The sequence below is a fragment of the Lingula anatina genome, chromosome 1, assembly GCF_051362555.1.
Source record: "Lingula anatina isolate TDL-2025a chromosome 1, LinAna3.0, whole genome shotgun sequence".
Taxonomy (NCBI): Eukaryota; Metazoa; Brachiopoda; class Lingulata; order Lingulida; family Lingulidae; genus Lingula; species Lingula anatina.
In genome coordinates, this window is record NC_141767.1 from 47,290,247 (window position 1) to 47,315,296 (window position 25,050).

The window sequence follows — 25,050 nt, forward strand, 5'->3', positions numbered from 1 at the left end:
GTGTTATTAATATAAGCAGTGCCCGAAGATGCCATTAATATATGGAATCCTGTGGGAGTTAAAGGGGGGGGGGGCACTTTTTGTGGGGGTATCAGTATAGGGTCAGGATTTAGTGTCATTCTAAGTAAATTTTCCAGAGAGCCCAAGGTTTGCCCTGGGTGGTTCTTGTGGGCATGGGGCAAACAGTAATGGGTGTTGATTTTGGTGTGGGGCAGGCAGTGTATGGATGTTCATATGGGTGTGGGTCAGACAGTGGTTGGTGTTCTTGTGGGTTTTACACTTTTTACTATGTTTGTTAGATGAATACATGCACAGATTCATTTGACTCACAAGGTTCATTACATTTCTCATAGTGTGAGAAAGTTTCAGAAACCAAGGAAACACAAAAACTGTTGTTGAAATCTTTGAATTGCTCTAGAACAAAGTGCGCTCTTAGTTACTGTCACCAGAAACAACATGTAAATACATGTTTATAAAACAAAGTAATCTGATATATGCTGTTCCTTAAAAGAATACACACAAAATCTACTGTAAATGGAGTGCAGATGTCTCTCTTTTTTTCACTGTCTCAGTTTAATTTTGCCAGTAAGCATATGATTTAATAGTTCAAATAAGTGCCAGAGATATATATGCCAAAAAAGTCCATAAAAATATTTGAATTAGTTGGAATCTTACTGAGAAAAATTTTACATACTAGTATTAAGATTTAGACCCAGTTTAATGTGTTCATGTCAAGTAGCAACCATCACTCTAGTACATGTTGCTGGAGGACTGAGCCTTTCAAAAATTGTGACAACTGCAGAAATTATTTGAAAAATTTCGCTCCATGGCCCAGTGGGAGAATTCAACTTTTGCCTGACATGTGTATGGATGCCTGTGTGCCAGTCTTTTGAAGCTTATGGGAGTTTTGAAACGATAATAACAGAAAATTACTTCAGTACCAGTTACGCAGTTTCTAGCAATACCCAAGACCCTCTGTGAAAGACCTTGGGTTATATACATATGTACTTAGACCAAACTGGCTTGACATTTTCCATTAGGGATGAGAGCATTACTTCTAATGAACTAAACTGCAATATGTTCCTGTTTTGTCTCATTGTAAAAAAAACACTCCTCTATTTGTATATTAAAACTAAATGCTCCAGAAATGTGCCTTTTTTCAGCAGAGTGTCAATTACAGGGCCATTCTTCAAGTGGTTAAAAACTTGCTTATTGAGTCAGGTCTTTTCTGCCACTGACAAAGGCAGGTTGAATGGGTGCTTAATGCAACAGAAGCCAGAGGCTTTTTGCTTTAACACCTCAGTGAGTCCAATTAAGGTGCAAGCAGTCGGACAAAAAGTGACTGTTTTTGAAGAACCGATGTGTTTTATGCTAATGTGTGTTTTAGAGGAGAAAGACTGTTTGCTTTGAAAATTTTTACTGCAGCATGCATTCAGTCATGGCAGGACAGAGACAATGAATTCTGTTTTCTAAACTAAATGAAAATCACCTCGTAAAGTTTGCACTACTTTTATATCATGTTATGTTTTTGTATTTTTACGAGAAAGATTTGGAAGATGTGGCATTGCACATTGCTTGAAATAAAACTCATAAAGTTTGCACTACTTTCATAGCATGTTATGTTTTTGTAATTTCACGTTAAAGATCTAGGAGATGTGGTATTGGATATTGCATGTAATAAACAACTGACCAGTGCATTCTGAGCAGTATGTTGCAGTTTTGAGATAGTTCATTTCAGTTGTCATGTGCGACCTCTATTTTAACACCTTTTAATATGATAGATTACTGAACATCTCACCTATCTGTTTTACACTCCAGGACCCACAACACAATAATGAATAATTACCTACCAAATTACTTAATTATAGTAGGTCTCAACACCTGTGTTTAAGAAGTAGTAAACAATTCATTTAATTGGTCTAACACATGATGTCAGACATGTGGATGCCACATTCTTGTAGAATGCAGTTTGGCCACAATGTGATGCATATTTCCATAATGATTTCATTTTTCAGCTGTTTTGCCTCTTTAGCTAGGAAAAAAGGAAAAAAGAAAAAAAGGAAAAGATGTTGCTTAAAAACTAAAACTGCAACCTGTGCTGATGAATTTGTGTGTGTTTTTTACCTTTACATATCTTGAAACTACAGCTTTACTGAATTCTTGGTACTGACAGATAGGGGATGATATCATGACAGGTTTTATTAATAATTTATCTCCTGGATATTATGTGTCCTCTTGTAATCTTTTAAAGAAAAGGTGGGTATTTGAATATGACTAGATTAAGCAACTTGAACATGCAGTAATGACTCCGTAGACTGGTGAAGCCCTAGAGAGATTTTTTTCTTTTAGTCTTCTATTGACTGTGGATTCCCAAGCACCTGTCAAATCCCTCTGATGACATTGTATCACCTCCAGGGCAGGTGGTACAGGTACGCTGACCTTTGGCCATATGTAAAAGTGACCAGCCTGACCATTCTGTAAAAACATTAACACACAAGGATACACCATGGCTAAATAGTTAAACAAACTAGATCAAAAGAACTTGCATGTTATCTTAGACTCTTGCCCATGTTGTGTAAAGTTGTGAAACTAAACACCTGAAACATTTCAATGTTTTCTGTTGCAACATGGTCTATGTTGATGTTTAAATGCATAGCTGTATTTCTTGGACATTTGAGTGTACTCATTTGGTGAGCACAATGTGGACTTAAGTTAACATACTGCACATTACTCAATACTTAACTTCCCCTGCCATTTTTTATCCCCCCCCCCCCCCCCCCAAGATCACTTTAAAATTGGCAATCCAATGTCAGATTTAAAGGAAAATTAGTGTTCAGTTTTTAGACAGTTGAGACCGAAACTCTTCCAAATCAAGTCTCGAGTTGAATTCCCCTTTACATCGCTACAAAAGTATTTCTAGACTGCTGTTGATATTACTGAAAACTGTCTGAATCACACCATACTGTTATGTTTTTCTGACAGTTTTGTATGTAGGAGTAACATTTATTTTAAGTCATACATGATATCAAGATGACATGAAGTATGCATGCAATGGTATCTCTTTAAAATGCTGGGATATATATTGTAAAATATCCCAATCTTTTAAGGCAGTGGACAAAAGAAAGAATTATTCATTTGAGGTTGAATTACTTTTCATGTCATAATTACATGTGCTTGTTTGAGATCAGATGATACTCATTTTAAACAATTTATACGGTAAACAGGTTTTATGTCCTCCAAGCCTTAGTTTTTCGGTTTATCATTTCACCCTCCTCAGAACTGCTATATACCTGAAGATCTCTAACTTAAAGGTGAAAGCTTCACCTCTTCAGTATGTCAGGTGTCTAATTTGGTCTGGCCCTGCGGGGGAGAAAGAACAAAGGCCTAGGTAAGCTATAATACTATCCGAGGGCTTAATGGATCACTGAGCTCAGCAAGGAGACAATATTGGGGATAATTCCCACTTTTATGTTCATAACTGTACACTGGAAGACAGTTTCTTGAGTTACAATGAGAAATAGTAATCTTGTTTTGTTACCATGTTTAAATGCTGGTCAGAAAAGATGGAGGTTAAGCTGGGGTATAAAAGACATATTGTGCTGAGGATAGTTTAAAAAAAAAAGGTTTTAGTAAGATGTTAGCATGAAAAGAATTAAATTGGGAAAGACTTATGAAGTAGCGTGAAAGTGTTTCATAATTCGAAAGATTTTGATGTGATAGTTTGAAATTGTAATCCGAAAATGATAAGAAAAAGTGGGATTTAATTCCATCAAGACGTTCAGCTGGATAAGTTGTGTGAGAAACTTGGTTCAAGTTTTATAAACTTTTTTTTAGATAAAAGACTTTTATAGCCATATTTATCATAATGTGTTAAAGATACTGCTTTAGATCTTTTTATAGGTACATTCATCTGCGTATAAATGTTTATGGTGATTAAGTGGACCCTTTTTCATCTTCTTTACATTCAGTAAATTCTGTTCTTGCCTCGTAGAAGCAGGAAGCATAAACAGATACGACAAGAATGTTGTGGCAGCTACAAATTCAGTGGCAGGTGGGGAAAGGCATGATGCCGCATAAATCTTAAAATTGAACAGACCACTTTTTAATATACTGGCTGAACATGATTATTTTGAAGAACATAAAAGGGTTTTTGTGGTTGACCCATAATTGTTTGGTACAACTTTTATAGAATATTAGCAATAAATTTTGTTGTTGTTTTTTATATGAGTTTCTTTGCATACTATACTCTGAATGGACTTGATTCCATATTCAACTGGATTAAGATAGGGTTAGGAGTACAAAGTTGAAATTTCAGTAACTTCATGGAAAACATTACCTAGTAAGATTTGTAAATGTAGTAAAATTTGCACCATAATTTGTATATTTATTCCACTATTTAATAATATGAATAGTCTCTTTTTTAATTTAGCCACATATTAATTCAAAGGATGGATTTTGTGTGGTTACTTTTATTTGCTTGTAATATCAATAACAAGTCTAGGGCAGAGAAAGAAAAATATTGAATCTTGCCTGTTGATGTACACATTCATCAGTTTGAACAGTCCAGTTTTAATGGGCTTAGTGTCATTTCTACTAGTGTGTGGAAGGGTAAAATTCATTGGTTTCTGCAATGAGCAGGAGCTGTTCTGAACACCAACAATGGCTATGAAAGGGAAAGAAAAGATAATGAACATCGCATGTTAGCTTTGTATACATATTATGAGCAAGTGAGAGGGGACCTCTTCCTGTTATTGATTTGACAGACATATATGGAACAAAGAATCAAACCCCAACTTTAACAGTTTGCCCAGTAGTACAGGTGGGCCTTTCTCGTCTTTTCCCTGTCTGCGGTGACTGTTGATTTAGTATTGACCTGTTGATTTTTACCTGAAGTGCTAATGCTAATCATGAAAGAAATTGTTGACTAGGTAGACAAACTTGTGGTTACTTCGGTGGTTTGTTCAATTTCAATTATTAATTCTAGAAATAAAAAGAAGGGCCCCTTATTATATCTTTCACCACCCACACCCTTTGACAAGGCAGCTAACAACAAAAACAACAGAATAAAGACCATTCTGCTGATCTTGGTCATGCTGCTGTTCAATATTTCAATTTTATTGATATATTTTCTGCCTCTGATAGTTATTCCTCACCTACAGTGTACTAATAAGAACATTAAAGAATAAAATCAATTAGCAACCTGGTCCCCACCCTTTCACACATAACCCCACCCACACATGACCCCACCATACCAACCAGACTGTATGACTTCATTTATATCCACAAATGGAACTTAATTCAAAAGTTTCAAAAGTGTTCCCCCACAAGCACTGTTGACATGGCCAGATTAACCCAGCTAGTAGGGAGGGATTAGGCATCTCAGCTTTCATCCATTTCAACCATTGCTTTATATTCCATAGCCAATGTACAGTATTGCAATATTCATAGAGCATTTTGTGTTTGTTACATGTTAACATAAAGGTGGGTTTTCTTTTTCCTGCCTATTGGGTTCTGCTGCTTGACCTGCCAATGGGCTTACTTTAGTTGACAGGTGTAACCTCTTCAGTACAAGGACTGTGTGGTGTATACAACATTGTGTCCATCTAGCACTGGAATTATTATGTATTTATTTTTCTGTGGAATTTTATTAACTGCTATGAAAGATTGTTTAAACAGCCACATATGTGCTTAATTACACAATGACTATTTAAGTCCTGGCAATGTGAAAAAAGGGGATGCCAAAAGTCTTTGAAAGAGACTTTGCCTTAAGTGTGTAGGAAGATATGCATATAAAAAGATTTAAAGTTCCTCAACAAGATATGAAAATATTGTTATCAGTAGAAAAATCTAACTTTGTCATGCTGTATCTTTATATCTATAGTTACGGGTATTCCCATATAGTATATTATACATACTATATCTATGTTGACATCCGCTTACAGTATATGCTGGTTCTTGGAAATATGAAGGCAGCAGACATAGGTGTGTGCATATGAATAATTCTATGTGAAAAGGAAGAAAAAACTAGATTATTTACGAGGCAGTCTGCAACTGTTGCAGTGCACTTGGTAGTTTTAAAGATATGTCTAAAATGTCATATCAAATGAAAGAAATGTGCTGCTGTGAAATTAATATATGAAAACCTGCAAGAAATTGAAAACATATATTGTGAAGGGAAGCTTTAAAACCACCCAGGAAGCTGGGGTGTTAATAACTGTTACCTGCTTCAAGATAGATGGATGGAAATCATTCACTGATGTGCTGTAAAATGTGTCATTTTTATTAGATAACCCACCTATTATTATGAACATGTGGCAGTATTTTGAAAGAAAAGATAAATAAAAATAATTTTAGACATGTCCACCAGCTACATTAAATATGTAGAAATGAAGTTGTGATGCAATTTATCTTTGTCTGTCACTATTTGTTTTATGTTACTTTGTTGTACTAAAAATTCATGGTGTAATTTAGGCTAAAGAAGTATCAATGCAAAGGCTTATTTAGGCTGATAAGTCTAAATATTTATGGTATGGAAAATTCTTCAGAAGAGAGAGAGAGGGGTGGGGGTGGTTGACATTGATATGATCAAGTTGTAGCAAAGTTACTTTTCTATGGTTATATAGCCTAGGTAATAGAACCTCTTTTTTGTAAGGAATGATAGTAAATATTACCATAATTTAGTGATTATAGGTGTGCACCTTAAATTACAGGGAGACTTAGCCCAAAGGTGCACAATTTTTTTACCCTTTCTCAATAGTAAGGAGATAATGGGTAAGGTTTGGTGTGGATAATAAAAACCATCTTCACCTGAAGGAGATTTTTTGTGCTTTTTTGTATTTGTTGTATAGAATAGTTCAGGTGAAATAAATGATCTGGTTCATAAAATTTGTAATAAAGTTGCTGGTGATGAATTATTTGCTACAGATAGACATATGAGCAACATAGGCAAATTTGGAAGAGTGGTTAAAATATTTTATAGAATTCCACTTGATTATTTACTTAAGACTATACAACCAGCTGTTAAATAAAATTTGTTGACCACTCTTTAGCAAGAAACTGTTGACATAGACTGAGGTTGAGAATTAAAATGAAATAACACCTAGTTCAAGGGTTTAGAAAGTGCAAGATATAGTTGAGCAGGTACACATAGTTGATCATGATCAGTAAGCTGTGAAAACTGCTGTAAAATAAAGGGCACAACAAGTTCAAATAATGTGCATATAATAACTGAACTATGAACCAGGGGTGAAGTATGTGCCCTTTGGGTTGGAGAGTTCATGCAATTTGTCTGTTTTCTTGATCCCTGAAATATGAAATTTTGATGAGGAAGATAACAGTAGAATAGGCCGGATTTCTTGATAAAGTCAAGCATGAAAATTGACACTGCCTCTATTCAGGTAGAGATTTATGAAAACACCATGCTATCATTATCTTTAATTTATATCAGTAGGCCAATGAGTCATAAATTGGATGGTTTGAAAGGAAAATATGATAGTTTGAGGTTAAAACACCCTATCATAAAGGATTGAGTGTTGTATTTTCTAGAAATTATGACAATTTGGAGTAGAAATTTATCAAAACGGACAATATGCTTTTTTATGTACAGACACAGATGTGTCTGTACATATAGCCATCATCTGCGTCTGTCGTCGCCGTCGTCGCCGTCCTGCACTTTTACCGATAACACGATAAGTGGAAAACCGTTTTTGCTTTTGGCTTGAAACTTACAGAACTGATGAATATTCATAATATGCAGGTCAAGTTCGAAAATCAGCATGATCGGGTCATTTTTAGGGAAGTTACGCTGTTTTTTCCCTTTTTTCAGCATATATGCAACACCGATAGCACGATAAGTGGAAAAACGTTTTACCTTTTGGCTTGAAACTTATGAAACTGATGAATATTCATAATACGCAGGTCAAGTTCGAAAATCAGCATGATCGGGTCATTTTTAGGGAATTTATGCTGTTTTTTCACTTTTTTCAGCATTTTTGCAACACTGATAACACGATAAGTGAAATACCGTTTTACCCTTTGGCTTGAAACTTACAGAACTGATGAATATTCATAATACGCAGGTCAAGTTCGAAAATCAGCACGATTGGGTCACTCATAGGGTAATTATGCTGTTTTTTCACTTTTTTCAGTATATATGCAACACTGATAACACAATATAAGAAAAACAGATTGGCCAATTGTCATTATACTCACAGGAGGAGCCAATCTTACTAAAACGCAGGTTGAGTTTGAAAATCAGCATAATCAGTCCATTATTTTAGAAGTTATACTGTTTTTTCACATTTCCTCACATTCAATTCTTAGGCATGTTAACAGTCTCATTATTGAACTAATAAGATACGTAAATGTGTTTGTTTGGCATTTCCTGCATCTTTACAACATTGTTAGTTGATTTTGTAAAAATGATGGTAAACTTGTTATCTGGTATTGTGTAATAAAGTGTCAAAAATGGAAATAAACTCATATCATTGCAGTTTGTCAGATGCATTCATCCACTATGTTCAGAATCTCAGAATGGAGGAAGTTGGACATTTAACACTGTTCTATTGATACTTTTCCCATCTCATCAATTTTCTTCATTGTTCATATAAAAATGGCAGTAAACTGTTTATTTTGTTTTATGTTAAAAAGTGTTAAAAATGGAAATAAACCCATTTCAGAACAGTGCTGTCTTGTTTACATTTTGGCATTTTCAATATGTGACTTTGAAGTTCCATGGGCCTGAAGACTTTTGCTAGTCACATTTTCTGAATAACCATGATACGAATATTTTATAATTAAAAATTGATGGTCATTATGCTGTAAAACATTATGTAATATTGCATCAAAATTTGAAGAAACCCCTATTTTGGGCACTACTCCCATGATGACCATTTAAGGAAAATCATGTCACTTACTGTTCTCAAACTTACAGGAAAGAAACATGGGACTAAAATACAGCTTTAGTAGGCAATGCAGTCTGTTTGGTAAATTTTTCTGGTAGTTAAACAGTTTTTTGTGAAAATTTAATTTTTCACATATTGGCATTTCCAAGGTGTGACTTAGAACCTCCACGGGCTTGAAGGCCCAAGCTAGTCACATTTTCTGAAAATCCATGACACTTATATTTTATTATTTAAAATCGATGGTCATTATGCTGTTAAGCATTATGTAATGTTGCATCAAAATAGAAGAAAACACAATTTTTGGTGCTGCTGCCTTGATGACCATTATGGGAAAACCGTGTTACTTATGACCGTCAAACTTTAAAAAAAGAAACACAGGACTAAAATGCAGCCTGAGTTAGAAAAGCAGTCTAATTGGCTTCTTTTTCTGGAAGTTATACATTTTAGTGTAATATTCATTTCTTTTTAGCATATTCAATGTGGGACTCGGAGCTCTCATGGACATGAAGCCAAATGGTAATCATATTTTCTACATGTCCATCCTATTTATAGTCAATAAACAAAAATTGGTGATAATTATTCTCTAATTTATTATGTAATGTTACATCAAAATTGACAACAACTGCTACTGCAAACATTATGAAAAGAAAACTGTCCTCATTATTATAATTTAAACTTACAAGTACGATTTTTAGGATTGGCCTTCAGCTCATATGAGAAAACCAGCTCTATTGGATTATCATTTTTATTGTATTTATGCATTTCTTGTGAAATTTTCATTTTTCTCATTCTGGCACTTTCTAAGTATAAACTTGAACTCTGATGGGCCTGAAGCCTTATGCTTTTACTTTCGTCTGTGTTACCTGTTAGTTGATGTTGACTGTGCAGTTAAACATAATGTATTATTGCATCAGGATTGGTAGTCTCCTATTTTGGGCATTATGGTTTTGTGCTTTTCTTAAGGTGTGACTTATGGGCCTGAAGACCTTTGAGTGGGTCAGTCTGTAAATTACCCTTGGGTATCACTAGATTAATTTCAGAGTTATAAAGTCATTTGCCTTAATAGGCCATTAAATGAGATTACGTAAAGCACACTTGTTGATATTTCCCTGTAAACTCCCAAAGGCAAAGCTCTCTGCTAGATTAATAATAAGGAAGCAGTGATAATTATGCAGGTAAATTTTGTTTAATATTGCAAATAAGTTTTAAATAAATATATATATATATATCAAACTGGAAGATTAAAAGTTTGAATAGCATCTTCATTGGAATAATATTTACCTCAAGCTCTGCCAAGGAGGTTACATTTTCACCCCTGTTTGTCTGTCATCCACATAACACAAAAAGTTATGGACCGATTTTGCAGGAATTTTCAGGAACTGTCGGAAGTTGGCCAAAGAGGACAATGATTAATTTTTGGTGGTGGTCCAGATCAATAATCAAACAATTATCAATAATAATCAACAATTGCTGCCTTGGCAGAGGTCTGCACTCTCAAAGTGCTTTTCTAGTTTTGTTGTTTTCCTTTATAATTTTTTCTCAAACACTTGCATTTGTGACTTTTAACTCTCATCTGCCTGGGGCTCTGCACATTTTCTGTATTTCTACATAAGCAGTTGTGTTGTTTTTTATGTCTTTAAACATTATGTAATATTATTTTATGCACTGTCATCATTTTTCAAATATTGAGACTTTCATAATGTGAATTTGAACTCTCATGGTCCTGAAACTGTAATCTTATTGAAGGGGTGGATTGAGACCATCTTCTGGGTCTTCCGGAAGACAGTCAGGTTATTAAGTTTATATTGACTGGTATCTATTTTTTTCTGTTGGAAGACCATCAAAATGGAGGATGGATCAACATAGATACTTTGTAATACTGTCAGAAAATATCTCTGGGTCCGCTCCTGTTATTGACCATGTTACCTGTTGTGCAAGATTAAAATTCAGTGTTGACTGACAGTGCTATTATAAGCATTATTTATTATTGCATCAAAATTGACAAAATGACCTTTTTTGCATCTTTATTTTCTGTTTTTTGTCTGTACATTTGACAGCTTTGCTGCCTTGTTTATAAATTGAGCCAATTTGGTATAATGCTTTTCTAAAAGATGTCTGTTTTTTGCAAGGAAAAGTGATACAACAAAAGTCTTCCCCACATTGATTTTCCCTTTGTTATCTGGGCATTATTATCTCACTTCAGAATGGTCCTTAAGTTTAAGCAGTAAAAGTCCGCTTTTATCCAGAGTCCACTGTAGAATATTGTCCATGTAAATATGAGGAGAATGCCTGTTAATTAGCAGCATTGAAGAGATATTGATCAGAAATAGAAGAATTCTGTTTGCCATCTCTCAAGAAAGTAAACAAAATGTTGAGATGTTAAAAGAAAAATGAGTCAACACCATTCCCTTTTCCATAGTCTCCTAAGGGTGAGAGGTAAACTTTGGGTCTAATCGATTTTAGTTGTTACGTCAACACTCTCAAAGCCAACCCAACACCTAACTGTCTGATGGTGGGATTAAAACTTAGATGTGATTGCTTGTTTATTTCTGATATTATATACAGTATATGTTGGACCATAACTTTTTCAAACTTTTCAAAAGCCCTAGGTGCGAATTAAGTGTCAGCTCAGAATTTTCAAAGGGTTATGGTGCTAGTTTAAGTGTGGAGTGTTTAATATATCTTACAGTGTTTATGTGCCAAGCCTCCTGTATACACTAGTTCTGTGTATTATGGGGGTGGGTCCCACTTCTCTGGTAATTCTGCTGTATATATCACCATCAAGGAGAGAGTTCTCACTCTATGTATGTCCTCATTAATGGGATACCTGCAGGGTTTGACAGAGTTTGTATGAAATGAAAAAACAGTGGGAGAAGTGGGCCTGTAATAGTAAAATTAGTAATTTAGGAGAAAGATGTGAGACAGTGAGCAGTGAGATTAGAAGAAAAAACTAAAAGACATAGGAGGCAAAATATGCAGCAAGGTTTTGATTTGCCAAATTTCTCAAAATCTTACACAAAAAATCAGATTCCTTGAAATATAGAGCCTTAAGAGATTTAGTAAATCTGCAGTTGTAGCATATAAAAGACCAACACGGGTAAGTTTTATCAAGTACTAGCCTGCCAAGGGTAGATACAGCCTTCCATCCGGGCTAGCTGACAGTTAAAAGTGATTCAAAAATTGAAATCACCTTTTTAACTTTATTTAGAGTGTCTCTCAAGAGATCTCTGACCAGTTTAAGAAGACCTTTAGGGTGGATCCAGCCTTACTGGTCTGTCTCCATATTTCAGGCTGGCACTCTTCTGATGTCTCAGAACAAATTGCTTTAAATCCACTCTGCAAAGGGATTGATGTTTAAGCTTGTCACAGACAGTAGACTATAATGAAAATGTGAAGCCTGGGGAATCATGTTGTAATTTGTGGATTATTAAGAAGTTAACATTGACGTGAAATTAGAGGGTTGCTGGCCAGGTCCTATACAGGTTGACAAGGGCAGCATTGTCCTGTCAGGGTACTTAAAAGGGATGTCCATATGCTGTCACCCACCATACTGTGAAGAACAAGGTGACATCTTTCTGCTGTCATTGAGAGTTAGTGACAGTTTTCTCTTTTTGATGACTTTATCCACCTAGATTTAAAGTGAGATCATGCTGTTGTTGGAACGCAACTAATATGTAAGGGGGGACATTTTTTTCATGTGCTGTGATTAAAAAGATGCCTCCAGCTAGTGAAATAGTTTCATGTGCTGAAAAAGGAGAAAAATTTGTAACATTCTAGTACTCTAATAATGGAACACTTAGTTGAAAACACATCTCTTTATCACTGCTGTACAAACTGACAAGAAAAATAGTTTGTTTACCAGAAGGTAAATATAGCTTTTTTCTTGCTTTGACAAATGAGGAAGGTAATTTCCGGTATGTAAGAAATGAGAATTGAAAAAAAGTCCATGCTTTGAAAAGTGAGAAGAACACGTCTTGCATTCATGCTGTAAAAGATAGCAATAAAATATTCTTTTTGCTGACTGTGAAAATTGAGAATGAAAAAAATCTCTTTCCTTGTTTTGAAATATGAGCAGAAAATGATCTTTTCATTCATGTGCTCCCAAGTACCAAACACTCATGCCCGTGCTATCTCTCTATTATTCCACTTTATTGTATCACATCATGCAAGCTCTCCACCATGTTCTAAGCTTCACATTTTATTCCTTTTTATGTCACATTTGCCACTCAGTTTGTGCCATCAATGTTATCTTGATGCCCTAAATTACTGGGCCCTGAGTCATACACTCTACTATAGGAACCAGGGGGTTATGTCAGCATTTCTCTCCCTGTCTGGTCTGGTCTGGGGATTTATGAATGAATTGGAATAACTTCATAGATAGACTGAAGTATTGTAATGTGTTACAGAGCCAAGTAAAGAGAGGAAGCTTGACATTGAAGGAATTTAGAAATTGAAGGTTGCTGAGTCACATATATCTTTTTTCCCTACATTTTAAATGGGTTACATTTAGCCATGTGTGATATTAATTATGGGGGATAACTGTTTTCTTTCATTTAAATAAATTGCATTTAATTTTCTGACTTAAATTAAGAATAATTTCAATATTCTTGTGTCTTTTACACAAGGAAAATGAATCCTGACTGAGCAAAAGAAAATTAATGTGTCAAATAATCATACGTGATAACAGAACCTACTATTTTCATGAGTCTCATTAGTCTGCTTAGCAGCAGTATCAGACAGAGGTTGTTAAGAAGATAGTGTGTATCTCTTATTATCTCTAAACCCTGTGTTAAGTGTGTGTCAAGCATCCACAGCCTTGGTATTAGAATATTGCGTGCGGGCATTTCTTATTATCTGGACACTAAGAGCAGCTATTATATCACCCATTATCACTGATATTGGCTGTTTTAGAATAATGTATGTGGTAATTGACATCCATTAAAGGAAAATGAAGACGCATGTGCAGTGTTCATGTCATGCATGTCACGATTAACATGCAAGAGACTTTAATTAAGATCTGGGTGTGAGAAATACATGTTAATTCCAATGCGAGTAAAAGGCTAAACATATCTGTTTAAATTTAAGCATTCTAAAATTGATGCCTTAGACTGTGCATTAAATAAACCTTCTTGATATTCAGATTCCCATATTGTTTCTTAGGCACATGTTTTTCAAAATGTCAAGTGTTGACAATCATTGCCTTTGCCACTCTGGCTCATGTGCGTTTTATTGAGATTTCTGTTTTTTAATGGTGCATTATGGCATTATTAGCATACTTCTAATGGCCTCCAGTAATTCAGTTTTAATTACCTAAATGCTATTCATAGGTAGTATTTCACTGGATTATGGCACAAGCAATGATGGTTAGCTTTTCGATTTAATGTTTTAGGCATTGAAGCTGATCAATAAAGTCATGAATGCAATCATGAGATCAAACACACTTTGAAGTACATTTTGATATATAATGTTATTTATGAATTTTTTTATTTGGTTATATTTTTTAAATTTCACATGATTTCATAATTAAGTAAAAGAGAAATCTTGACTTTTTTATAACCAAATTATTGAGCTCCGAGCAGAATATGAAGTATTAAAAGATAATCTTTTTTATTTCTAGCTGAAAGTGATTTGAAAACGGTGAATGGAATAATCGAACATTTTCATCTCCACAATGGCTACGACTGTGACCTATTTGTCCGGGATACAAGGCCAGCATGCATTCGTAACTTATATGATAGTGCTAACCTCAACCCCGAGATCACCATTCGTAAGCTGGACCATGTGCGTCAAGATGGGAAGACTGCACGAGGATTGTTCTTCCTCTCTCCTGTGTTCACCAAGGAGGACTACCCTCAGAGAGATCCTCATATTGACTTGGAGGAACTTAAGGTAGAGCTATCATACCCAGCACATGGAGTTTATTACACCCAACACACTTTGTTATCACACCCACCACATTGAATCATCACACACCCCACTTTGAATTATCACACCTGGTACATTGTATTATTCCACCTGATTCACTCAAACAAATGCTTTGGCACCACAACCAGGTTTAAAACCTGTTATACCTCTACGTTTCATTTACTGTCATATTGTAATGGTAAAGGGTTTAAGGCTGGTACACACTTTCCAACACAGTGACTACTTCTTCACTAGGGTGGTTTCTATATTTTCTGCTCTTGAAATTGATGTTAGTTAGGTATTACCCAAGAGAAGTAACACTCTGGTTTTGATAGTTGAAAGGACTTGAAGAACATATTGTCACACAGTGCTTACTTAAAAGTGTAGTTTTAATTCAGAACTGTACATAGTGTTAAAAAGTGAATGTAGTTTTAACACAGAATGTAAATAGTAACTAACAGAAGAGTATTTTGTTTATTAGCTATGCACAGCAGTATATGTATTCTTTCTTGTACTTTTTGCCCTACTTGTTAACCAGTGTAGTATTGCTCTGTTTCTAGCCTCCTAAGCACAAGTTCCACAAAGTCACCAGAAAGTTACTGCGGCTGCGCAACAATCGTCCCAAGTCAATGGAAGTTATGGACGCTTTGGACTACCAGCCTCTCACTGATGAAATCCCTCTCCCTACTCCAGAAGAGGCGCTGAGGCGAATGTGCAAGTCACAGCCTTCACTCTGCATTGTCGAAGTTGACACTGCAGGGACAAGCTTCAATCGCATGTGTGCTTTCAGGCAGTCTCTGCACCATATAGACTTTGAGAGCCTTGACACAGAGGCAACTGTAGAACAGTTTGATCCTGATGTCAAACCTATGGAACAGAAACGTAAGAGAAGACAGACTCTAACGGGAATTCCAGGACATATTGCCAAAGAACTTAGTCTCTTCAGAACAAAGAATCATGAAAAACTGAGGAACAATGCTCGTGACAGACCAAAGACAACTGACTTTGAAACTCATCGTCATCTGCACCAAAGCCCATGGATATTCCTTGAAGCTGAGACTGCAGAATTTGTTGGTGCAGTGGATCGGCGTTTCAGGTTGAGAAGACATGATAATGCATTATATGCCTCTATAAGACGTTGCAACTCTCTGCCTCGGATGTCAAGGAAAAAGGCAGTTGCTCCAGAGGAGAAACCTCCATATAAGGTTGCCATGCCACTTGTGCGAACACTGTCTGACAGTAGACTGAACGTTAAAAAGACAAAAGCTGAACACAGCAGTTTTTCCTCGCTCACGAGGTCTGTCTCATTTGCAGGCCGTGGAAAAGCATGGCTTGCTTCCTCAAGAGTCCGTCCCAAATCAGAAGAAGTCCTGGATGAACTTGACCCTATTCGTAGCCCAGAACCAAGTGACCTTGACATGAGGACAATGTCAAGTGTGGGATCTGGGTCAAAATCAACAGAAGATCTCAAGTGCTCCTTGCAGAGTTTGGCTGCAGTGTACAGTAGGCGTGGTTACCCCATGCCCCCAGCAGAGAGCCTGGCATCTGTGCAGCTTAGGGAGAACAGAAATAAGAAGAACAAAGAGGACCGACAGTCTTCATCAGGTGGGTATCAGTCAGCTGTAACAGCTGCACCAGGAAGTTTTTGACCATGGACTTATACTGTTATACAGCTAAGTCCCTTAAGAACATAGTAGTAGTTTTACATTAATAAGTTGAACTTAAAGTTGAAGTGAAGAGCAAAAAAGAACTGTTGAACTACCATGCAATCATCCCCAATACATACATACATAGATAAATATTTCTCAGTGGATTGGATATTGGTCATTACATTGTTTGCTTAGCAGGTGGAACGATTTATTATTCATATTACTGTTATGTATGTCACTACTGCTGTAGCAGATTTTATATGAAATTTGTACATGGTAAGCTTAAATGCTGAAAATGCCTCTCATAGTTAAGCTGATAATTATGACCACCAGACAATACCTGAACCACTTCAATGTTTCATTGCAATGGGCAGAAATGACATTAAGGTTCTATAATGAAAATGTTGTCAGCGTAAACAGTTGAGTGAAAATCTCCCATAAATACAGGGTATGTTAGTATAATTATTATTTTGCTTTAGAATGCTGTTTACATGTTATTAAAGGCAAAGACCTGCAGCCCTCAATATCAGGTCCAATGTGATCAGTGTTAACAACTAGTAATGTTTGTTAACTGGTTATTGATGATGCATTATGCAAACTTTTAATGGTAGTTTTGGCTGATCAGTCTGGTAACTTACCCAGGTGCAAATGCCATAAAGTTGTAACATGTTGTAACCTATAGGCTGTTAAGCTTGATTTCTTTCTAATTACTTGTCACTGAAATAGTGCTGTGACCCAACATTATCCTGTGAAGCACAATATTTGTTTCTAAATTTTAAAATTCCTTTAAAAAAGATAGCTATTTTATATATATACCTAATCAAATGTTTCCTGATACCAACTTTAAGTTAGAGTGACATAAGGAAAGTTCACTTTTGGTTTGGAAGATGTACACTTAAAGGTGTGCCATGCGGTAGTTAATGACTGCCTGTATTAGGCAGTAGGAATGACAACAGACCTTTAACAGATGGTGCACATAGTTTATGGTCTTCTCTCTTCTCGCCAAATGACATTATGTGATTTTATTTTGACAGTGACAAATCTAACTAGATGCAGTTGCTCAGTTTTGCTCAGTATGTTTTAGGTTCTGGGGAAATATAGTTCCATGACTGGGGCTTATTAATGTATGAGGGAGCTTGTGTGTTGTGCTTGCCCTGGCTTGGTTACAGGTCAATTGTTGCAGTACCAGTTTTGGATTTGACAAATTTTATTGAACTAAATAGTACTGTGATTATTTGATTGAATGAGTACTATTTTTGTACATGAATACATCCAAACCTTGTGTAAGTTTATATCTCATTTCAAATTTTTTTATTTCTAGGTAACTGGAGTGGTAGCAGTAACAGTGCCCGCCATTCCCTGGACTCAGACTATGCTAGGCCCTTCCACCACAGTACTGAGAGAGATTCCGCTGTGTCACTGACTGTGGACCATCTTCCCACAGCACAAGAAACTGACGGGTGAGTGGTGAGAGCAGAAAAAAAACCATTGTTACATGTATTTGATTATATAAAGTCTGCCTGAAAGACGTAACCACATTAACATAAGCTAATGGTAAACTGAATGGGAAGAAAATATCAGATAAGAAGGATATTATTTGTTTTTAATTTTATTTATTCATGACCATTAATTAATTCATTTATTTATGAATAATTTCAAGAAGTCTTTAAGCTACTTAAGATGTCGCATTTAGTATTTAAAAACTATGGACTGAATGGTTTAATGATGTTTTGCTTTCTTTTACAGAGAGGAAAAAGCAGCAGAGGAAGAAGAAAAAGAGGAAAAGCGAAAACAAGAAGAAGAGAACTCAAATCAGTGTACAACAGACAATACACCTGAAGTACTTGTTACTCCAGCAGAGGAAATACCTAAACCAAGCACTGATGAAAACAATGAGAATGAGGAAAATATTGTTAAACCAGAGGACGAAAACGATGGTTCAGACTTCACCTATATGGACACAGATGCTTGGCTTGCTAGTCTGGAGAGAAAGAAATCCAAAATGAAAAGTGAACCAAACTCTCCATTCAAACCAACAGTAGCAGCAGCAGACTCTGCTGAGCTAAAACCAGATGAAAAGGGTTATGTACATCCTGACTATCGTCGATTGATGCAGCCAGACTTTCGCCGCCTGTCTCAGGCCAGCACTGGGTCTTCACTGAGCTCTGACCCCAGGAGGTTATCCTACACTGATTCCTCATCTGTAAGCTCAGAGGGACTCAGTATTTCGCAGCTGACTAGAGAAAATGTTAACATGCACGATGCATTGGACAACGTACTAGAAAACCTAGGTACAAACTTCGACGATGAGTTGGGATCAGTGCACTCTATGGATGATGATGGTTTTTACACGTCTTTCCACACAGACTGTGGGCTCACTAGAAGCCTCAGTTCCTACTTAAACAACTCAAAGTTTGAATCTCTCATAGATGAAGAGGACCTTTCTGAAAAACAGAGGAAAGAATTGAACAGACTGTCTACTTACAGCAACTGGAGTATCACAAGTTTTAGAAGTATTGACAGTGTGATTTATGTACCTCCTCCTGCTGAGAAACAAATCGAATCAGCAGATAAGAAAGGTAGCATTAGCACAAAAGAAGCCATAGAAAAAGTGGCCATGTGGCAAAAGGCACATGCTTCTCCAGTTCCAACCCCTCCTGTTGAAGATGATGGTGGTGATCTAAATAGAAAAGAACCTGTACAACAGCAACCTAAGCAGCAAAAGAAAACGCCACCACCTCCGCCAACAAGAACCACAACTTTACAGACTCAGAAACCAGATAAAATGGATCCTCCTTATCTACCCAAGTCACACATTCCACACAGTGCCTCAGAACCTGTCATGCTCAACCCTGACCTCCATCCAAATGCATTACCAGTCCAGCGCCAAGTTTCCTTGGATAACACAGACTCTGAAAAGAGGCGAGCCAGCCTTCAGAGCACTACCAGCAATGCCAGTGGCGCCACCACAACAAGTCGTGTGGAGGCAAAGCTGAGAGAGGTCAAGGATAAAATTGCTGATCTTGTCAGTGGTAATAAGAAGGAAACTTCTGCCAAGATGATCAACTCTATGAGATTGACAGCAGACAGTGAGACTGACTCCAGTGAGGGTGACCCTGCAGATGTCCAGGACTTCGACAAATCCATGAAGCTAGGAGAGGTGGACACTTATGTCAAGTTTGATGTCACAGAACAAGACTGGAGTGAGGTGTCCAGCATGTCCTCTTTCTCATTCAATGAAGACATTGATAATGATTCTACCTACAACAGACTTGTGAACAAGACCTCATTTAGTTCATCCTTGTACCCATCCTGGTGCTCTGTCACCCCAGTTCCTAGTGACGATGAGTCCATGGGACACGGAGACAGTCCTGACATAAGCATGGCACACACACAGCCAGATTTTCGACCTTTCAATTCAGTTTCTGTTAATGCTAATGGAGGTGTTTCTGCTAGTGCTGGTATTAAGGAGAAATACAGTGTAGTTACTGAGCCAGAGAGCAGCGTCCATGTACTTCAGCGTGTCCCAGCAACACCAGACACAAGCTGTGACAGCCTGGATGTCACTGTGCTCCCAAACACCACAAGTGGGACTACACCTGCCACAACAGCACCACCTGTGGCTAAAACAGCACCGCTCTCTGTCACCACAGCACCATCACCAGTGTGGGAAAGAAGATTTCCAGAACCAGAGAAACCCAGCATCCAGGGCATACTGAAACAGACAAAGACCACAGCTACAGCACCAACAACCAGCACTAGCAATGCTGAACAGCCTCCAAAGCCTATGAAAGTCATCAACTTTGCTCCTGGAACCAGCATTTATGAAGCCGAGATTCAAATTACGCCCAACAAAAATAAGGCCCCTCCAAGGCCACCAAAGACATTTTTGAAACAAGGGAGCACCTTTGATGATGATTCAGACAGGACCAAGAAGCCCTTGCCTCCCTTACCTCAAGAGGGAAACAGAAACAGTAATATAAATTGTCTTCCATGGCCTTTAGAGCTTCCATATCAAGAGTCACCAGCAGGAAGTGCTACAGTGATTGAGAATCACCATGTTTATAACTCTTTTGAGAAACAGGTTGTTGTCAGTCCTGATCAGACCCCTACAGGTTCACCAGTTAAGATTCGTACCACAAGTAATGGTTCCTATTCCACAATAGTATCACCAGATAGAACACCCACAGCTTCACCAGTGCAGCAATATCAGGATTCCTTTGAAAGCCCAGATTCTGTAGTCTCAGCAAGACAAGTGCCTAGTCCATCAGCAAATTATGTGGTGATGTCACCAACTGTTGTTTCATCCAATCGAAGCTCAACATATTCATCCACTGGGTCATTGTCAAGGTATTCATATACCAGTAATGCTAGCTCCCACTCCAGTGGCTTGTTCAGTGGATCCATGAGTCCTTTAAGCACACCCAGTAATAGTAACCCAAGCACCCCATATGGAACTCTAACAAGAGAGGGGCGTCCTGCCAGTGGACTGAGTTCTTACAGCATGTCCCCAGCTACTACACCCACGGGGAGTGGTCAGGTCACTCCAACTGGTTCTCTTGACCGAAGGATCATTGCGCAAAGGGGTTCCACTGGCCGGCTGGTCAGCCCAGGGGTGTCAGCTGGAAGACTGGTTTCCCCAGGAGGTTCCTCTGGGTCTCTCACCAGGTCAAATTCTACAGGTTCACGGACAAGTGCCTATGGGACTGCTTCTACAGGGAGATCACCAGGTGACACACCCACCACTTCTGTCACCCCTGGGGAAGAAGTCCCACCCCCTCTGCCGCCAAAGTACATGCCTACAATTGTAGTGAAGCCAAGAGTGAGAGGAGATGGAAATGGAGCATCCAGTAGAACAGGATCTAGATCAAGTTGGGAAGGGTATGGATATGAGTATGTTGGTACAGGCAGCACCCCTACTAATTCTTTAGACAGAAAACAAGCCAGGGTAAGCCTGATCCAGGCCCCTAGTAACAATGCAGGACAGGTGGCTGAAAGTGGCAACATGCAAAGAAACTCCAACTATGCAACTCTGCCCACTTCTTCAACTGCCATCAGGGAGCCTATATATGCCAACTTTACTGGTGCACAATCAAGCAGTAGAACTTCCCCAAGCACTGCAGCCCCTTCCTCTATTAAACTGATCAGGGAACCAATCTATGCAAACATCAGGCGCGCACAGCAACCTGTTGGTGTGCATGCTATTGTAGCTAGTGGGGTTGTTCCTGTTAAGTCCATTAACACAACTGCAGTCAGGCGAAGCAACCCTGATTATGAATATATGAGTGGCACTGAGAGTTGGCCAAGGATGTCTCCCAAAGTGACAGACAATCCTGGTCAATCACAGAGGATTTCCTCTCATAATGGTCCTCAAAATCAGATAACAGCCAGTAAAGACAATCTTGGACAAAACTTTCCACATGCACCTGGTCAAATTTTACCAAATAACACTAGGAATTTACATGTTTCTCCAAAGGAGCCACAAAACCAGAGAGTATCCAGTGCATCTCAGAACAGAGCTAGGGCCAGTTTCCATGGAGAGTCTTCCACATTCCCACGCGAAGAAAATAAAGCACAGAGACCAGTTAGTCTTGTTATGCCGGGGCGGTCAAAACCAGCGCCACCTATGAGAAGTGTCTCCAGTCCATCTGGCAGCAATAAACCAGCTTTCCCTGTGAGAACAACCCCTAGTCCATCCCAACATTATAGTAGACCCCCTCCACCAATGAGGGCAACCCCTAGCCCATCTGGGTCTTCAAATCAGAGTCAACAAAATACCAGGTCATCTTCTGTGCCAAGTACTCCCCAGTATGAACAGCAAGACTCAAAGTCTGTGGAAAGCTTTAAGCAGTTGTTGTCTCAGCAGCTACAGAGATGTAGTCACATTTCTGCTGCCCAGGCTCTTCATGTTCATCAAGAAGACATGTCTGATGGAGAATCCAGTGTCAGCAGTCATGTTTCTACTAATTCTTCACAAAGGCACATGGTGTCCATCAAGGAGATTAGGCAGGCAGTAGGGAAGCCAGCTCAACTTAATGGCCCAGGACATGTAACTCAAATGTCCCCACAGCAACCATCACAGCAGAATGCCAATAATATAGGAAGACCTGACTCAGTCAATGGCCCTACCACTATCCACAATTCACAGTATGGTGCATGGCAAAATACCAGTCATGTAGGAAGGCCAGCTCAACTAAATGGTCCTACCTCTACTTCTGTGCAGTATCAATCACAGAATGGACCACAGCAAAATGTTATGCTCAATAGATCTGTGAGCCAACAAGATAGCAGACTGCAAGGTGCAGCTCCTGCACACCCTAGTCATTATGGAAGTGTGGACAGAAAATCTGCGGGGTTTGTAAAGGATTCATCACAAGTAATTGTAAGGCCGCAGTCAAATTATTCTTCTGCTACTTTGCCAGCATCCATACCAACACATGCCACACAAGTTTCTGGCAATCAACGTCCTGTACAAAATCATCTGACACATGTCTCCAAAGATCATGGTCAAATGCAAATTCATTTCCAAGGTCAAGGCTATGTTCAGAATCAGGTGACACATCCAACCCAAGGTCAAGGTGATGCTCATAACCATGTGAAGCAAGCACCCCCGAGTCCAAGGAGGAATCAGATAAGTTATGTTCAGCCTACAGAACAAAACTCTCCTCCTACTATAATATCAAATCAGCTGCAAAAACAGCAACCCAAAGTGTCACCAAAGGAAAAGCTACACTATCCCGATGTCATCCAGTCACACACGGCCCAGAAAACCAGCAGTGCTGGGGTACCCTTGAGGGGGGCTGCAAAACTTATGGCCAAACAGAGTGGGCAGTTGGTGCAGATGAGGAGACAAACCTGGGCAAAGAGCAGTGAGAGACTTCCCATGGAAACCCGCAGTGAATTCCGCAAATCGTCTGGCTCTCTGAATGAACTGGCTGTATTGTCTCTTATTGATGACATTAACTTGAAAATTGGAACAGATGGGATTGAGGTTGCACAAGATGAGAGAGGAGTGATACACACTTGTGTATGAAGTTCCTAAATAATGTTTAAAAGTTAGTTTTTTAATGGCATTTGTCTCCCCAGCAATTTGACAGAAAAAAAATGTCGCTGGTGTCATATTAAAAAAAATTATGCAGTGTTTTGCCTAAGATGGACACCATTTTGTCTCATTCATAACCTTGAAAATTTGATCCAAGCACACATGTACTTCACATATCAATTTTAAGTTATTTTGAAGTTATTTTATTACTCTTAGCCAAAAGTAGTTACTATGTGAATTAATATTTTAAGAGATTTCAGAGTCATTGTCAGTATTTCATTTACAGTAGTGTTATACATTTTATAGGTAAAATTTGTATAAAATGGTTGCAAGCTGTTAGAGTGCAATAGAGCTAGGTTTTTTTTAAAACAAATGGTGATTTGCAAAGTGCTTGTTAGACAAGACCAGTTGAAATTTTCAACAGACTCATGCTTAAAATTTTAATTTTACCTGTATTTTATCTGAGAAAATATTTCCAATGGAAATATATAATTTAACTACTGATCATACTTTTAAGTGTTGATATTTGCTTTATCATGCTTTGTTTAGCATTTTCATTTGTTTATTTACCTGTATAACAACACATGGATAAGGAATTAAATTACCTTTCATTTTTTATTTGTAAATATTTTATGTTTGTACTATATATGTAAACATATCTCTACCACTCTTTAACTGATCTCACTTTTGTGTCACCAAAGGTTAAACTGTAAGACATTTATAATTAGACAAATTAATATTATTATAAAATCAGTGTGAATAACAATTTACAAGATTTTAGTGGTTAGCTGTTTTTATCTCAAGATAAAAATGACCTTGTATACATGTACAGGTAGTGTTTATATACCATGGTTGTTTGTTCATTTAGGCATGCCACTCTAGTGCCTTGAACTGCTGGACTTCATACAATAGTTTTCTGTATATACAAAGCCTTAATAAGGTAGTTGTTACTGAATGCTGATACTGTACATTACCACTGATCACAAACAATAAAGAAAAATACTGTCACACATATTATCTTATGTTGTTCAGTATTTACATAGACTTTCTTTAGAATGGTAATAACGTTGGTAAAAACATTTACCACCAACATGAAGTTTATAAAAATTCTTATCAATTTAGTACCAGTCAAAGTCAAAAATTTTATTTTTTTTCTTTCAAGGGAAATTAACTAACTGTAGTCATTTTTAATTTAGATAATTTGAAAACTGTCTCTTTTGCATTTTACTTCAGAATCCTAGCCAATTGCTTTTCTTGAAGGGACCTTTCTTACATATTTATAGAGAATAAAATTGCTACAATTAGTTTCATTAGCACAATGCAAAGTAAAAAGACAAAGAAAGTACAACCCTCAAGTGAGTGCTAGCAAAGTGTAGTATATTTCTGAATTTGGAACTTTAAAATTATGGTAAAAAAATTTGCATTTTGAGCAGTTCCCATATTAGGAACATATTCCTAGTCAAGCAAAGTTCCTAAACCATGAAACTGATAACCTACAAGTCAAGTAAAAGATCACTTCACCTTGATCTTTCCACAGTACATTGAAACAACT

At 37.4% G+C, this 25,050-nt stretch overlaps 1 protein-coding gene across 1 annotated transcript in view; it reads left to right on the top strand.

Annotated features, from left to right (window-relative positions):
• Positions 1-24,510, top strand: part of LOC106171372 (uncharacterized) — a 28,985-nt gene extending 4,475 nt beyond the window's left edge. The window contains exons 2-5 of the mRNA XM_013551687.3: positions 14,521-14,792; positions 15,368-16,412; positions 17,778-17,916; positions 18,203-24,510. Of these exons, the coding sequence (XP_013407141.3) occupies positions 14,521-14,792; positions 15,368-16,412; positions 17,778-17,916; positions 18,203-23,489 (6,743 nt within the window). The 3' untranslated portion in view covers positions 23,490-24,510. The remainder of the gene's footprint in view (positions 1-14,520; positions 14,793-15,367; positions 16,413-17,777; positions 17,917-18,202) is intronic.
• The last annotated feature ends 540 nt before the right edge of the window (positions 24,511-25,050 follow it).